The sequence below is a fragment of the Elephantulus edwardii genome, unplaced genomic scaffold (genome assembly GCF_000299155.1).
Source record: "Elephantulus edwardii isolate Elephantulus edwardi_28Jun2011 unplaced genomic scaffold, EleEdw1.0 scaffold00102, whole genome shotgun sequence".
Classification (NCBI taxonomy): Eukaryota; Metazoa; Chordata; class Mammalia; order Macroscelidea; family Macroscelididae; genus Elephantulus; species Elephantulus edwardii.
The window spans coordinates 9536994-9553576 of record NW_006399852.1 but is presented as its reverse complement, the minus strand read 5'-3'; the positions used below and the strand labels follow the sequence as shown (position 1 = coordinate 9553576).

General features: G+C 39.8%; 1 protein-coding gene across 2 annotated transcripts in view; it reads left to right on the top strand.

The window, feature by feature from the left end:
- Nucleotides 1-16583, top strand: part of PHACTR2 (phosphatase and actin regulator 2) — a 270673-nt gene that overhangs the window by 165290 nt on the left and 88800 nt on the right. For both annotated transcript variants that reach the window (XM_006891662.1, XM_006891663.1), the window contains exon 2: nt 3710-3877. In XM_006891662.1, coding sequence (XP_006891724.1) covers nt 3710-3877 — 168 coding nt within the window. The remainder of the gene's footprint in view (nt 1-3709; nt 3878-16583) is intronic.

Genomic DNA, 16583 nt, shown 5'->3' with positions numbered 1-16583 from the left:
TGTATATGTATATGTATAAAGTCGTAAGTACCGTTAAGTGGATAGATGTACAAATTTGTGGGTATATCAATTGGAACATAAAGAGCCCACTCCATTGTAGGAAAATGAGAGTCAGATGTGTTTGAAGCAACAGAGATGGCATTGAGATTGAAGTTTTCATTCCTATTTTTTGCCGTGATCAGCCTTTCTATATTGAAATTACATATATATAATGGAGCTCTGGTGGCCTAGAGTCAAGAAGCTGCTCTGCAGTCCCAAACACGGCAGGTGGTTCGATTCCACCAATTGCTCCGTGGGAGAAGTCTGAGCAGTCTCCTCCCATGTGATTAACTGCCTCTGTAAACCCACCAGTGGTCAGCTGCAGATTGGTTCCAACTCATACAAACGAAAACAACAACATACACATAAGCCATTTATATATATTACTTATACACACACGTAAGTAAACCATTTATAAAGCAGTTATATCAGTCTAGGGACTAAGGTGTGCCTGATCCAAGCCATAGTCTTGACAATTACTTGCTATGCATCAGAGAGCTGGACAGTAAATAAGGATGACAGAAGAAGTGAAGTCTTTGAGTTGTGATACTAGAGAAGAGTATTGAATTTACAGTGGACTGCCAAGAGAACAACAGGTTATTCCTGGAGAGGATGAAGCCAAGTTGCTTTTTAGAGGCAAGGATTTTGAAGCTCTGTCTCACACACTTTGGGCATGTTGCCAAGAGGGACCAGTCCTTGTCGGACTTCATGCTTGGAAAGGTGGCAGGATATCAGCGCAGAAAAAGAACCCAGATAAGATGGACTGACACACTACCTGGGAAAATGGTGGTAGGTATGTCGGAAACCATGAGATTGGCTCAAGATAGAGCAGGGTTCCAAGATATTGTGCGTTGTTGTTATTGTTGATTGCTGTTGATTTGAGCATGACTCATAGTGACTATGAACAAAAGACCTAATGTCTTTCCATAACTATTGTCATTTCTCTAAGTTCATAGAGTTTCCAGAGGTATGTGGTTTAGGAAGTGGATGACATTCCTGCTTCCAAACCTGTTTTACATCTGGGAGCTCCACCAAACACTGTCCACATTGGGAAACCATTAGGGTATTTGACACCTCAATGGCACAAGGTTCAGTATCACAGCAAACCCAGGTTACTTCATACAGCACATTGACAAAGAGTGATGTACAAAGTGGAAGAATATTCCTCCAGATATAGCAACACTAGTCTCATTTAACAGTGATTTAAGTGTCATCAAGTCGAATAAGACTCATAGCGACCTTTGTACAAAAGAACTGAACTCTGTTCTATAACTAGCATCATTTCTGTATGTTTATAGAGGTTATAGAGTTTACAGAAGCATCTAATTTAGGAAGTGGATGCCACTCCTGCTTCCCAACCTAAATCAGTCTGGAAGCTCCCCCAAACACTGTCCATAATGGATAACCATTATGGTATTTGACACGACTTTGGCACAGTGTTCAGCATCAAAGCAATTCCTAGTCATTCGGTACAGGAAATAGACAAACGATTGCTGTATCACCTAAAAATATTCATTCTAAAATTAATAAATTTGACCTGAGGACTGCAGGCGCTACAGGATTTTAAACATACTCTTAAGCAGGCCTCTACCCTTGGTCAAAAGTTCAACTGACACCCACTTTTGAGGCAAAAAGACAAGCAAAGTAACACACACAAAACATGACCCCCCAAAACTTCCCTTCTGTCACCACCATCAAGACCTGACTGCCATCAGACGCTAAGGTTGCTAAAAGCTGCAGTTGACTTTTCAGCTTATAAAAGCAACAGGCTCTGTGTGTGTGTGTGTGTGTGAGAGAGAGAGAGAGAGAGAGAGAGGTGCTCAGACTTCCAGTGATACCATCCTAGTGGAGGAAGAGGGACACTTGATACTACTGGCTTGGGGTGTGAGTCCAGGCTCATCACCGTTCTCCATAGCTACAGTGGTCTACACCTCAGTGGCTGTTGGCCTTTGAGAATGCTACTTTGGTAGGAGTGACAGGACAGAGCTCTTCCCTACAGGTTCCTGAAGGCGGAAGGCTCACTTCCCCACTCGGCCTCTGGCAGCCTGCTAGCCAAGAATTTCCTTTGTGGTGTTCAGCTGAAGTGCGACAGTTATTGTTTAGCATTTTCCTGGTTGGTTGATTGGAAAGAACAGGCTTTTGATGACGGTTTTTTGTCTATGTTCATTGACATTTCTGAACTTCTGGCTTCGTCATCTACAAGTGCATGAAGCAGAAAGGACACTCAGGAATCCTACCTGATGCCATTTCTTGAGTCACAAGCCAAGGAGCTCTCTGGTGGCTTAGTGGTAAGGAGCCGTGCTGCCAACCCGGAGGCACACAGTGTGACTCCACCAGCCACTGTGTGGGAGGATGGGCAGTCTCCTTCTGTGTGATTTACAGCCTCTGAAAACCTGATGGAGGATCGGCTATGAGTCAGTTCTGACTCCGTAGTACACAACAACAACATGTTTGCTTTATGCATAAAGCAAAATTCCCAGGCTTTGGAGTTGTATTTAACAGGAAGAATTTTAAAAGTCTGCTCCATGTTGCCCAAGATCAAGTTGTGAAGACTGCTTGATGAGTTTTGTGTAATCAAACCTTCTTGAGATCACGTTTGTTACACCAGAAGTTTCCCCCAAGCCCATTCTGAATCCATTCCTACCTTCTCTTCTCTCCAAGAAGCAAAGACTGTTTTGATTATGTTTTCTTCCTATTTTCCTTTCTACGTTAGTTTTGCTTATTTTAGAATTTGATATAAATAGAACCATGTGCATGGTGAGGGGGGTGGTGTTTTTAATTTTTAACACAGTGTTTTTGAACCCTGTCCATGTTACTGTATCAGTTGCTCCTCTTTTAAAGTGGAGAATGATACTTCATTGAATGAATAATACTATAGTCTGTTTATCCAATCTATTGATAACACTGGTTTATTTCTAGGGTTTTTTTTTTAAAAATAAAATAATACATGAAAGCTACATGATATACACGTGAGCTATTAAATTTTGATAGTTCTCTGTACTCTCTTGAACATACTACAAGGCAACTTAGGGTTTCTTTGCCTTTCTTCTGGTGAGTAGAATGACTGGGGTAGACAATCATGTGTTCTCTCGTACACAATGCCCACATTTCCTGTGTATATCATACTGTTCGTGCTAGTAGTCGGTTTATTTGTAGCTGAAAGCTTTCTGGTGTTGGAGCAAAAACGTAGTTCTAACATTGTAAGGAAAACCCCCCATATATTAGTGTTTAGCTTCTTGGCACTAAATTTTGTTTTGTGAAGATGAAACCATGGTTTGAACTAAACAATAACTGTTACATTTATTGCTGAGAGGGCCAAACCAGTCTCTAGAGGAACATCTTATTTCAAGAATATTTAGAATATTCTATTCGTACACAAAATATTGATGTAATTGTTGCAGATGGACTTAGCTGGGTTTCTCAGACTCTTTTGTTTTCCTTTTCCCGAAAATGAATACCTAAGGGGACTATAATTTCTGATCAATTGATTTACTGAATGATATCATGGGATTCCAGCTAGCTGGGAAATGGGACAAAGTAAACTTTATATGAGATTCCACTTAAGAGGAGTTGTGTTCACCAGTAACAACCCCAGAAAGGCATAGATAATGTTGTTTCAGACTTTCATTACTGCCTTTCTCTAACATTATTTTTTTTTTTCTTTACGCAGTTGATGGACTGGACAAAGCTTCTATAGCAAACTCAGATGGCCCAACAGCAGGTTCCCAAACACCTCCTTTCAAGAGAAAGGGGAAATTATCCACCATCGGCAAAATCTTTAAGCCTTGGAAATGGAGGAAAAAGAAGACCAGTGATAAATTTAGAGAAACCTCAGCAGGTAGGAATGTCATATACACAAATAAACTCTTCAGTTTTTTTTAAAGTTCACATGTTCTGTGCCCCCTATCAATATTTTAAATAAATTAATTTAGGAAGATTTCATTCTTTTTTTTTTCTTCTTTTTCTTTTTCTTGACTTTGACATTTTAATAACTTAGTCTCACTCATTGCTATTGATTTGGTTCTAACTCAGAGCAACCCTGCCTTGCGTTTACGAGGCTGTCAATGACAATGAGAGGAGACTGCCCATCTCTCTCCTGCAGAGCCTCTGATGGACTCGAAGGCCCGGAGACGCCTGACCTCTGCGTGAGCAGCACAACTGGTTACAGACACATCAGACTAATTCTAATGTTGTTGATTGCCATTGAGTCAAGCACGACTCATAGCGACCCTATGAACGGAAGACCTGAAGCCTTTCTTTTTTGTCATTATCCAAATTCATATCGTTCCCAGAGACATGTGGTTTAGGAAGTGGATGTCACTCCTGCTTCTAACCCTGTCTTCATACTGGGAGCTCCACCAAACACTGTCCACTATGGGGAACTGTTAGGGCATGACATCCCAGTGGCACAAGGTTCAGCATCAAAGCAAACCCAGATTACCTCAGTACAGCAAATCGAGAGAGGAATGCTGTGTGACTTAGCAGAATGGTCCTCCAAAATATAATAATATGTAGTCATACTTTTATTATATGATTACATTTATTATATTTCCTAAACATATGTCTAAACACTTGTAAATTCATATAAAAGACTACTATGTGGGAAAAAAAGAGAAGAGTGGGAGACTAGAAGTGGAAATTTTATTCATCAACCTTGTAGATCTAGAGTCTCTGATCCATTTCTAAAACACGTTTTGTTACATGTGTATTGACTTTGTTCCAGTAGCTCTCTCTATTGATAACTTTTGTTTAATGTATTTGTTGTGTGGACCTGATTGAAATGGATACATGAAGTGTTTCTGTAAATTTAATTTTAAATTTCTATTGTATGTTAGAACAAATAAATGGTTTCTCTCCAAAGACACCATGTACTATTGATATGATGAATTTTCTATAGTTAATTTAATTTGTGGACTTGTTAATCCTTAAGAATGACATCGTTTAGTAACTTTATAAGCTTTGGTGGCCTAGTGGCAAGAAGCTGCGCTGCAATCCCAAAGGCATGCAGTTCAAGTCCACCAGCTGTTTAATGGGAGTAGGATGGACAATCTCCTCCTGTGTGATTAACTATCTCTGAAACCCTGCTGGAGGGCCAGCTGTGGGTCAGTTCTGACTCGATGGTACGAAACCACAGTACCTTTATAGATTCATAAGCACTATGGTGGGCTACAAACTAGAAAGGCTGAGTTTGATCTATCAGCTACTCTGCTGAAGAAAGTTGGACAATCTCCTTAAGATTTATAGCCTTGGACTGAAAAGCATTATGCTGAATGAACTAGCTCTGTCTCATGAGGACAAATTCTGCATAAGACCATTATTGTCAAACTGGAAAGATAACTAGTAAAACGTGTATGAGGATCCAAGGGGGGAGGATGGAAACAGAGGGGTGAGAATGGGCCAGGGTGAATCATAGCACAGTTTGGTGGAGTGGAGGGATGAAGGGGTAAAGAAAATGAGAAAGATCCAGCAGGGATCTGGAAAGACAGGTTAATAGTGGGCATAGTTTAGTGGTGGTTAGTTTTACAAAACATAATGTATGGGAAGGATTGCATGAAACACAGTGTGAATACAAGATATTGTGAAACACAATGTATATGAACTTGTTGTTCTTATGTTGATTGTGGACCCAAGTAAGCAAACCAATATAAAATAAAAATATTTTTAAAAAGACTTATAGCCAAGGAAACCAACAGAAGTTTACCATGAGTCATATTGACAATAATGGGTTTGGTTTCTTTGTATGTGGATTCATGGAAGAAGTTAACTTTGATTGTTGGGTAAAGAGTTCTGGCTGATTAAATGAGTGTCTGATATGTACTCAAGCTAGAAGGGCACTTGTCTTCTTGATAGAAGTTCAGCTTTCTTCATGCTTACTGTTCAAAAGAATCCCATCATGAGAATCCCCTGGGTACATACCACTGTCTGAGACGCTCAGTGTGTGCACAGCGGAAACCATGGCTTAGTCATTTCTAAGGTCCCTCTGACTCAAGGCGTCCTCAGTGCACAGTGAAAAGCTGCTGCCCTTTGCTATCCCATCGTCAGTTGTGGATCTGATCATTGTAACCCACAGGGTTATTGGCGTGGGGAGGAGTTACTATGTTGAGGATTTGTTTGCATTCTAAGGTTTGGGAGATGCAAACGTAGTTATACGTATGGCAAAAGAAACTCCTCCTTCTTCCAGAAACATGGGGTGGGGAGGGGAGAATAGGAGGAGACAGAGATGTAACTGAAATGATGAGTTTTAACGATAAAGGACAAAATACAGTTGAAGCCAGAAATAGGACCCCTACCACTCCAGAGACAAAGGTAAAGTAGAAGGGTCCTTGAGCTACTAAATGGAAAACAGGAGCTGTTCTTCCAGTCCAGAGCCCACCAGCCTAACTAAACCTAATAGTGCAGGTAACTCCTGCCCTTAAGTGAGGCTAAGAGCTGTCTAAGAGCTGAATCAGGACACAATTGACAATGTCACGGCCAGGTGTGCCTTGAGCCTCAATGTGACATCTTTGCTTCTTAACACTTTAAAAGAAGTCTTTTGCAGAAGGTTAGCTCACATTCATTTTTTGGCTGCTGTACCCAAGGCGGTGTTGATTGTGGACCAAGGACAATGAGATTTTTGTTTACATCATGTTTGGTTTTTTCTGTTTTTATGTTGTTGCTTATTGAATCACTTATGGAGATTTTTGTTTTCTTGATACTAAGTTGTATTCCATAGTAAATATTTCAATCTTTGAGCTTCACTGTCTCTTGGTTTCCAAGAAGCAAGATTATGTCTTCTGCATTTCACAGGTTGCTGATGAATCTTCCTCTGATCCTATTCTTCCTAGAGTTCAGCTTCTTGGATTATTTTGCTTAGTACACAGATTGAAGTATGGTGGAAAGACATAACATTTTAAGTCATACAGTGTCCCTGTACTCTGTTCATATGTCTACCTACTTGGTCCATATAAAAGTTCTGCATAGACACAGCTCTTTGAAGTAGACACAGACATGCATCTCTTCCACTTAATTGGTATCCATTTTCCACATTTCTTAGCACCGACCAGTGAGCATTACAACATTTTGTCTGTTTGTTGAAATAGCCACCAATGCCTTCAGTTTAGCTTGTATTTCTTCCTTCACAATCCTAAGTTCTTGATCATTGGCTAATCCTTGAGATAGTTGAACATTCACCAGGTGTTTTCAGCATAGTGACTCTCCGCATTCCTTTTGTTTCTTGATGCTTCTCTACTGCTTGGTCTTTTACCCACCTTTTACTACGATGGAGTTGACTGTGACTCATAGTGACTCTGTCAGATTTACAAGGCTGTAAACTTTCAAGGTGGAATGCTGCCCGTGTCTCCCTTATAGTGGTGGCTAGTGCATTTAAACTGCCTTGTGATTAGCAGTGCAACAAGCCGCCATCCCAACCCAAGGCTTGGAATATTTCTTCAATTCTTTCAGTTCAAGAAATACTGAGTGTCTTCTTATCTTGATTTTTTTCAAGTCGTTACATATTTCATTATAATACTTTGCTTTGTGTTCTCAGGCTGCTTTTTGAAAGCATCTGATGTCAGAGGTAGAAACTTTCAGACAGCATTTGTAGAAAAATGCTCTCTTCATTTCCGTTGCCTTTGCGCGTTTTCAAAAGTAAACAATCAATTGGCCCTATATGTGTGAAATCTATTTCTGGACTTACTGTTATCTTCTATTTACGTATGTCCCTGTTCCTTCATATTATCACATCATCTTGATTGCTATAGCTTTATACATCTTAAAATCAGACGGTGTGTTTCCTCCTCAAACTTTATTCCTCCTCAGAATTGTTCAGACTAGTCAAGTTCTTCTGTTTTTTTAGTATCTATTTTAGAGTCATCGTCTCATAGTCAAAGAAGGGAAAAAAAGAGAAACTCTGTAGTTGTTAGAATACTATTAAATCTATACCTTCATCTTGTTGTTGATTGCCTTCAAGTCAAGAATGACTCATAGAGTCCCAATGAAAAAAAAAGGCCTAAAGCCCCTCTACAACAATCGACATTTATCAAAGTTCATCGACTTTCCTGAGGAATGTTATTTAGGAAGTGGATGCCACTCCTGCTTGCTGTATTGCTGTGCTAAACCTTCCAGTATCTGAATAATGATAGTATATTGTGATTTTGTTTGTTGTTGATTGCCTTCAAGTTGAGCACAAATCATAGCAACCCTATGAAAAAAAGGCCTGAAGCCTTCATTGTTTCTCCAGATTCATAGTTTCCAGAGGCATGTGGCTTAGGAAGTGGGTGCCACTCCTGCTTCCTAAACCTGTCTTAAAGGGGAGCTCCACCAAACACTGTCCACCATAGGCAGCCATTATGGCATTTGACCTCCAAAGGCACAAGGTTCAGCTTCACAGCAGACTCAGATTACCTCAGTACAGCAAACTGACAGAAGAGTGCTGTATAACTTAGAAGATCGTTCCTCCAAAATGAAATAACATTAGGCCCTCAGGCCCATCCTACTTTTAAATACAAGGACTATATGTATGTATGAACAAAAGACCTGTATTCTAGTTATTTAGATATTTTTATTTGTATCAATAGTGTACGATCTTCGACAGATAAATTTACTTAATACCTGAGGTATTATTTAGAAATAACTTTTCCCTTTTTTCTTTCTCCCACTTTCTCACTTAAATGTTGTGGTATTGTTTTGGGGGTATTTTTAAAGTTCAGGTTCCAATTATTAATATCTAGCATATAGAAATGCAGCTGTATTTTGTTATCTTGGCTAAATTCACTTTTTAGTCTAGTGAGTATTTCTTGGGATTTTCTGCATTGACAATTATTACATCTGTGAATAAGGGTAATTTTATTTCTTGTTTTCCAGTGTATAATATGCTATTTATTCTTTTTGCTTACTTAATTGAGCTACCATAGTAACTAGGTAAACTGAGAGTAGAAATCCCTACCTTTCCCCTATACATGTCTTTTATTGGCTTAAGAAGGTTCTTTTAGTCTTGATTTTCTGAAGATATTTGATGGATACACGTTTGTTGTTGTATAACAACATAGCTGACCCTGTGGTGGATTTTCAGAGGTAGCTAATTGCACGGGAGGAGATTGCTCTTCCTTCTCCAGCAGAGTGGCCTCTAACTGAGTATCTCTGGGATAGCAGAACAGCTTCTTGCCATTAGGCCACCAGAGCTCCCTAATGCATACACATAGATGTTACATTTTAAAATTATTTTTCTGTGTCGATTGATGTATCATGTGTGTTTTCTAAAAATGTTTAATGTGGTTGATAGAATGTATAGATTTTTAAAAAAGCAAACAGAACTTAAATCACTTTTGCATTCCTGAGACAAATTCCACTTGCTTCTGGTATGTTATTATTTTCATATATTCCTGGGTCATATGTGTTAATATTTACTGAAGGTCCGCCGTATTGGTCTGTTTACTTCTTTTGTACTGTCTTTGTCTAGTGTTGCTATTAGGGTGACATTAATTTTATAAAATAAATTTGAAACTGTTTCCATCTGTACTGTTCCTAGAAAAGATTTCATAGAATGAGTGATATTTCTCCTTTAAATGTTTAGTATAATTCACTGATGAAACCGTTGAGGCTTGAAGATTTCATTCATAAAATATTTTAAAACTGCAAATTGAATTTCAGTGTACTTAGTAGTTTTGGGACCATCTTGTTTCTGGTTAAATCCTGAGTGAAGTTATGATGGTCCCTCTCATGTTTCCAAATGGAAAACAAAGGGAAACTCTTCCTAGATTCCTTCACGATCAACCACTTTCCTTCCTCACCTTCAGGGAAGTCCATGTTCAAATGTTATCTTCTCAGCAAGGTCTCCTTTGATGGTCCTATTTTGAATTTCTCTTCTTTCCAGCAATCTTCATTTTAAAGAGCTTTATTGGAATATGTTTTATGTAATAATACAAAATTCAGCCATTAAAAATATGCAATTCCATTGTGTGAATATAACACAGCTTCTCTAGCCATTCGTTTGTTGATGGGCACCTGGGTTGTTTCCAACTCCTTGCTATTGTGAACAGAGCCGTGATGAACATGGATGTGCATATATCTGCTTGGATGTCAGTTATGGTCTCTTTGGGATATATTCCCAGTAGTGGAACTGCTGGGTCAAATTCACACAATGGAATACTACGCTGCATTGGAAAACAAAGAACTCATGCAATATTATTCAAAATGGGTGAGCCTGGAGGACATTATGCTGAGTGAAATATCTCAGTCACAAAAGGACAAATATTGCATGGTGGCACTGTTGTAAAATGGGATTGATATCAGGGTTGGGGTAAGACTGAGAAAAACTGGATAAATTGTGTATACTGCACTGAAACAGATGAGGGAGTGAATAATTTAAAAGCCATGTATGATAGGGTCTTATGGTTCTCACAAGAGTCCACAATTAAGGTTGCATAGTGGAATGTACTTGGGGCGGTGGGATGGGTGTGGGGGGATTGTGTACTAGGGAAGGAGTGTTTCTTTTACTTTTAAAAGAGAGGAGCGAACTTTGGGGGGGGGCTGAGGGGGGTAGAGAAGTGCAGCAATGAATGAATGGAAATCCAAAATCTCTGTGAATGCTCATTAAAATTATTTAAAAAAATATGCAATTCATTTTTTTTTAAATGCACAGTTGTATAACCATTGTTGTTGTTGTTGTTAAGTGCCATCGAGTCATAGACAACTCATAGTGACCCTATGAATGAAAGACCTGCCGAGCACTGTTCATAGCGTTTCTGGAGGCAAATCATTTCAGAAGTGAATGCCACTCCTGCTTCCAGGTATAACCATTACTGTAATTAATTTGAAGCATTTCCGTCACTCTTAACCACAAAAAATGTTCTCATTAGTGATCACTCTCTGTTTCTTCTTCATCCCCCAAGCTCTTCTTTCTGTCTGTAGATTTGCCAGTTCTTTATATTTTATGTAGATGAAATTACACATGTCGTCCTTTAGACTGACTTGTTTCATTTAGTAAAGTTATTTCCAAGGTCCATGTGTGTTGTAGTAGTACTGTAATATTCTTTTTTATGACTGCAGAATCATCCATGCTGTGGATGTACCACACTTTACTTACCCATTCATCAGTTGCTGATTAGATGAATTGTGAGTTGTGTCTTCTTTAGTCTTACAGCCACACTGCTGTAGGTGAATGTGTACAGGTTTTTATATGGGTGTATATTTGTGTTTCTCTTTGGTTCACAGATGCCTGAAAGTTAGAATTGCTGTATCATGGAGTAACTCTTGTATTTAATGTTTTGAAGAACTGGCAAACTGCTTTCTAAAGCAATTACTTATTTTCCATTTTTCACTAGCAATGGATCAGCTTCCAGTTTCTTCACACTGTGCCAACAGTTAACATGTTTCTTGGTTTGTTTGGGGTTTGTTTTTTGGGGGTTTTTTTTTGTGATTACAACTGTCCTACTAAGTGTGATTGTTCATAGCTTTCAGAGGCCTGCTGTTTCATAAGTGGATGACACTAGTCTCTCTTCCTAGTCTGTCTTTATCCAGGAGCTCCACTAAAACCTGTCTAGCTTTTGTGACCCTTCTGACATTTGACACAAAAGTGCATAACTTAACTTATCCCAAAGACTGGAAAAGAACAGCTCCACTAAAACCTGTCTACCCATTGTGACCCTCTGACATTTGACACAACAGTGCATAGCTTAACGTATCCCAAAGACTGGAAAAGAACAGGTATTTGTTAGAGAAGATGCAGCTAGAGTGCTCTCTGGAGGCAAAGATGATGAAGCTTTGTCTCACGTACTTTGAGCATGTTGCTAGAAGAAGCTATTCCTTGGAAAAGGACATTATGCTTGGAAAGGTTGAGAGACAGCGAAGGTGAAGAAGACCCTCAACCAGGTGGAATGATACAGTGATGGCTGCAATGAGCTTGAATGTGTCAAAGATATGAGGACGATACAGGGTATGACGGGACTCAGATCTGTTCATAGGGTTGCTGTGAGTCATATGTAACTTGATGGCTCCTACCAACAGCAGCAACAGTTGAGAGTGGAGTGGTTCCCGCAGCACTCTTGATCCCTCCTTTTCTGCCTTTTTTCATTTTCCAAAGTGTGATTTACCTTCTTTTTTTTAAAATTTTTATTTTATTATTTTTTGTGAGTGTACCGTCAAATCAGATCTGACTGGTACAGGAGGAGATTGTCCCTCCTTCCCCGGCAGAGCATCTGGTGGATTTGAACCGTGCGCCTCCAGGATTGTAGTTGCAGCTCCTTACCACTAGGCCACCAGAGCTCCCCTGTGATTTACCTTCTACTGTGCTATTTGATTTGTACATTTTATAAAATGGCTCTATTGTTTATTATTATTGTTTATTATTGATCCCTTTCACATACACAGCCTTCAATATGGATTTCATCTCAACATCAGGAGCACAAAAATTCTTGCCACTGGGCTGATAGACAGCATCATGATAGATGTGGGGGTGGGAGGTTTAAATTGTCATCAATTTTATCATATTGAGATGTACAATCAACACCCTTGGTTACAGCAGTCAAGAAATCAAAAGATGTGTTATATTGATAAAGCCTACTGTCAAGAACCTCTCTCCTAAGACACGATGGAGCAAAGATGCCAGTTTAAAGACTAAGGTTTATCTAATTCAGCCCAAGATCTTTTCAGTCAAGAGCTGGACAGTGAACTAGGATGGCAGAAAAAGAACTGATGTCTTTAATTTGTGGTGTTGGAGAAGGGTACTGAGTAGCTCACAGACTGCAAAAAAGAATGAACATCTGTGATCTGGAGAAAGTACAGCCTGACCTCTCCTTGGAGGCAAGGATGGCAAAGTTTTGTCTCACATACTTTGGGCATGTTGTTAGGAGGGGCTGTTCCTTGGAAAGGGGCATCATGCTTGGAAAAGTGGAGGATCAGCAGAGGAGAGGAAGACCCTCAACAAGCTGGACTGACTCAGTGACTGCAGTTCTGGGCTCAGATATTTCAGAGATGAAGAGGATGGCACAGCATAGGACAGGGTTCACATCTGTTGTTCATAGGGTCGCTATGTGTCGTACTCAACTCAGTGACAACTTACAGCAACCACAACAATAACATCAGCACATACCCAGGGGCTCTGGTAATGCAGTCTGTAGGTAGTTGCTCTGTTTACCCAAAAGCTATGCATAAACATTCAGTTTTGAAAACCGAAAGGAAGGTCAGCTATGAGTCACTTCTGACTAAGTGGCTGTATGTTCTTAAGACCCACATACACAGTGGATGTTAAATTCCATGAGGACAGGGAAGATTTGTTTTGGATGGTGAAGAGATTGAGATTGTTAACCGCTTTAGTTTTCTCGGCTTCACACGCTTGGCACCAGTAGCCAGGAAATTAAAAGACATATTGCAATGGGAAAGTCTGCTGTCAGGGACCTCTCCAAAGTACTGAAGAGCAATGGTGTCACTCTGGAGACTAAGGTGTGTCTGATACAGGCCATGGTCTTTGCAATCACTTGTTATGCGTCCGAGAGTTGGACAATGACTAGGGAGGATAGAAGGAGAATTGAGCCTTTGAGCTTTGGTGTTCGAGAAAAGTATTGAATATACCATGGACTGCTAAGAAAATGAACAGGTTCATCCTAGAGAGGGTTAAACCAGGCTGCTCCTTGGAGGCAAGGATTCTGGGGCTTCATCTGACATACTTTGGACATGGTGCAAGGAGGGACCAGTCCTTCGAGAGGAACATCATCTTTGGGAGAGTGGAAGGACGGTGCAGGAGGGAAAGACCCTCTATGAGATGGATTGATTCAGTCACTGGGGTAATCAGAGATGGTGCAATTGGCACAGGACAGAGCAGGGTTTAGGGATGTTGTACATAGGGTTGCTATGAGTCGCAAGAGACTCTGCGGCACATAACAATAACAACTGTGATAGTAGCCCAGAAGAGCTACAATAGTGTCTGGCATGTGTTAACAGTTCAGTAAGTACTTGTTACAGGAGCCCTAGTGGTGTAGTGGTTAAAGAATTCAGCTACTAAACTAAAGATTGGTCGTTTGAATCCACCAGATGTTTCATAGGGGGAATAAAAAACGAGGAATTTTGCTTTCTTAAAGGCTTAGAAATCTATGGGCAATTCCACTCTGCCCTACAGAGGTCGCTGTGACTTAAAATCAACTTGTTGGCAGCAGGTTTGCCTTGGGTTTTGGTAAAGGTTGGATGAGAAGAGGTTTTTATAGGTATCGGGTATTTGCTGGTGGAGCTTTGTAATTTGGAAGCTGCTGGAATTTTAGAGGGAGCTCTACTTTGCAGCAGGACTGTATCCATTTTTCATGCCTATTTTAGCGTTCACATCAGTGAGACCTGCTTTACAGTATTAAGGAGCCTTGAGAAGCCATCTTAGACAAAATAAATATTTCACCAAATTTAATGGACAGGGTGGGGATCGGCTGGTTCATGAATGGATAATGAACCTGAATAATAACTGTGACTGCTTGCTCTGTGTGGCAACAGCTTTAAGAGGTCAGGCTGAGGCCACCATTGACACAAAAAGAGGCTTTGTGCTGTGGTTCAACCGCGGGAGCACCTGTGTGTTTTCAAGCAGAACCTAATCAGACCGAGTGAGAGTTAGACTTGCCCTGTGCATAAGACAGAGGCTGTGTACTTATGTGACTCTGCACGCTCGCTTGAAGCTCTTTGATTCTGTTTTCCTAGAGATGTATAATAATATTAAAATGTCTTTCCTTAGTGTATATTAACTATGGGGGAGGCTCCGTAATTGATAGAATTATCAATTTAATGAGAAGGATTCAGTCATGGAAAGAATGGTGCTGTCACGCTACAGAGTACATGGAAGAATCTTGAATGCCTATTGCTAAATGAAAAAAGCCTTCTGAAAAATTAGGGACTGTATGATTCATCCTAGAGAGGGTTAAACCAGGCTGCTTCTTGGAGGCAAGGATTTTGGGGCTTCGCCTGACATACTTTGGACATGTTGTAAGGAGAGACAGGTCTTTGGAGAAGGACATCATGCTGGGTAGAGTAGAGGGACAGCGTAGGAGGGGAAGACCCTCTATGAGGTGGATTGATTCAGTGACTGGGGTACTCGGGATGGGTGTGTTGGGGGCAATGAGATTGGCACAGGATAGAGCAGGGTTTAGGGCTGTTGTACATAGGGTCGTTATGAGTCGCAAACGACTCGACGGCACATAACAACAACATGTTTCTAATTGTTTGACACCCTGGAAAAGGCAAACAATAGAGTGGAAAGACCCGTGGTGCCTGGGTTCATATCTGTTTGTTTCTTTAACCACTGTGCCACCAGGTTGTTCCTAAGTAAACCTGATAAGTGATTGATGTAATTTGTATCACTAGATTGAGTCTATAAAAATACTAAATTGACAAATACATTATAGATATATTTTTACAACACTAAGATGTGGGGGGTGGGGGGTGGGGAAGCAGGCTTAATGTTCCTCTTCATTTATTTTCTCCCAACAGACACATTTTTCTCTTGGTTCAGTACTTTCTGTGTGAGAGTAGATGGAACGGATCTTAATGGTCTCAACTTTTTTGGATGGGGCATTTATTATTCATTGCAAGTCTATTCTAGTGGCAGAACCCATTTATGGGAAAGAGTAATATAATCCAAGTGATAATTTCTGTGCAAAGGAGGACCAGTAGCACAGTGGTTAAGTATCATTTTTGTACATTTGTTGTAATAGAAATTAGTGGTTTCATAAATGTAACCACCTTCCATCATGGATTGGAAAGAGCCAGCCAAGCAGTAAATAGACCACCACTTACAGATAAATATAAATCAGAAAACCCTGTTCCTAAATGGAGTTGAGGAGACTCCCTTGCTTCCTGTCCATTCTAGAAGATGAGGATCTTGTTTGTTTAATTGAGGCTGAGCGCTGAGTGTAAATTGTCCAGCCAGAAAGCTGACTCTCTGAATCTCCAGACTTTTAAGCTGTGCTTCATCACCTGTCTTTGAAAACTTTCTCAAATGAGCCATGAATGGTACTGATTTTTGCTGATTTTTGATTGTTAAATGGAGTATGTGAAAATGTTCGGCTTATTTTTCTTTTGATTCCTAAGAGGAGTTGTAGAGGAAATCAATGATGTTCTTATCATTCTTATAATGAAATAAAATTTTAAAAAAACACCCAACAACAAACCTCCACTGGGATAAAACAGTGCATTTATAGTATGTTAAAAGAGGATCATATTGTTTATACGACTTACTTGGGTAGATAATTTCCTAATTTCATTTTCCTTTGGAGTGGTGCCACTTTTAAACTCTTTAAAGGTAACTACAGAACGCCTGGCCTGGGTCAGAGAATTCATATCAGGAAAATCCATTATTTTATTTCCTTTGCATATTATTTCCCTGAGTTTGTGTGTGTGTGTATTTTCATCCTGTGATACAAATCCGGTCTTTATCACTGACAGCTAAGTCCTGAAAAGTGATTGTTTTTTGGCCTACATATTTTCCTGGTTTGTTTCCCGCTTGGAATATAAATTGCTATATTAATCCTTATTTATTTATTGTTAAGTGAAAGGAATTTGCTCATCAAGGTTTATAACAGTCTTTGTTCCAGTTTTCT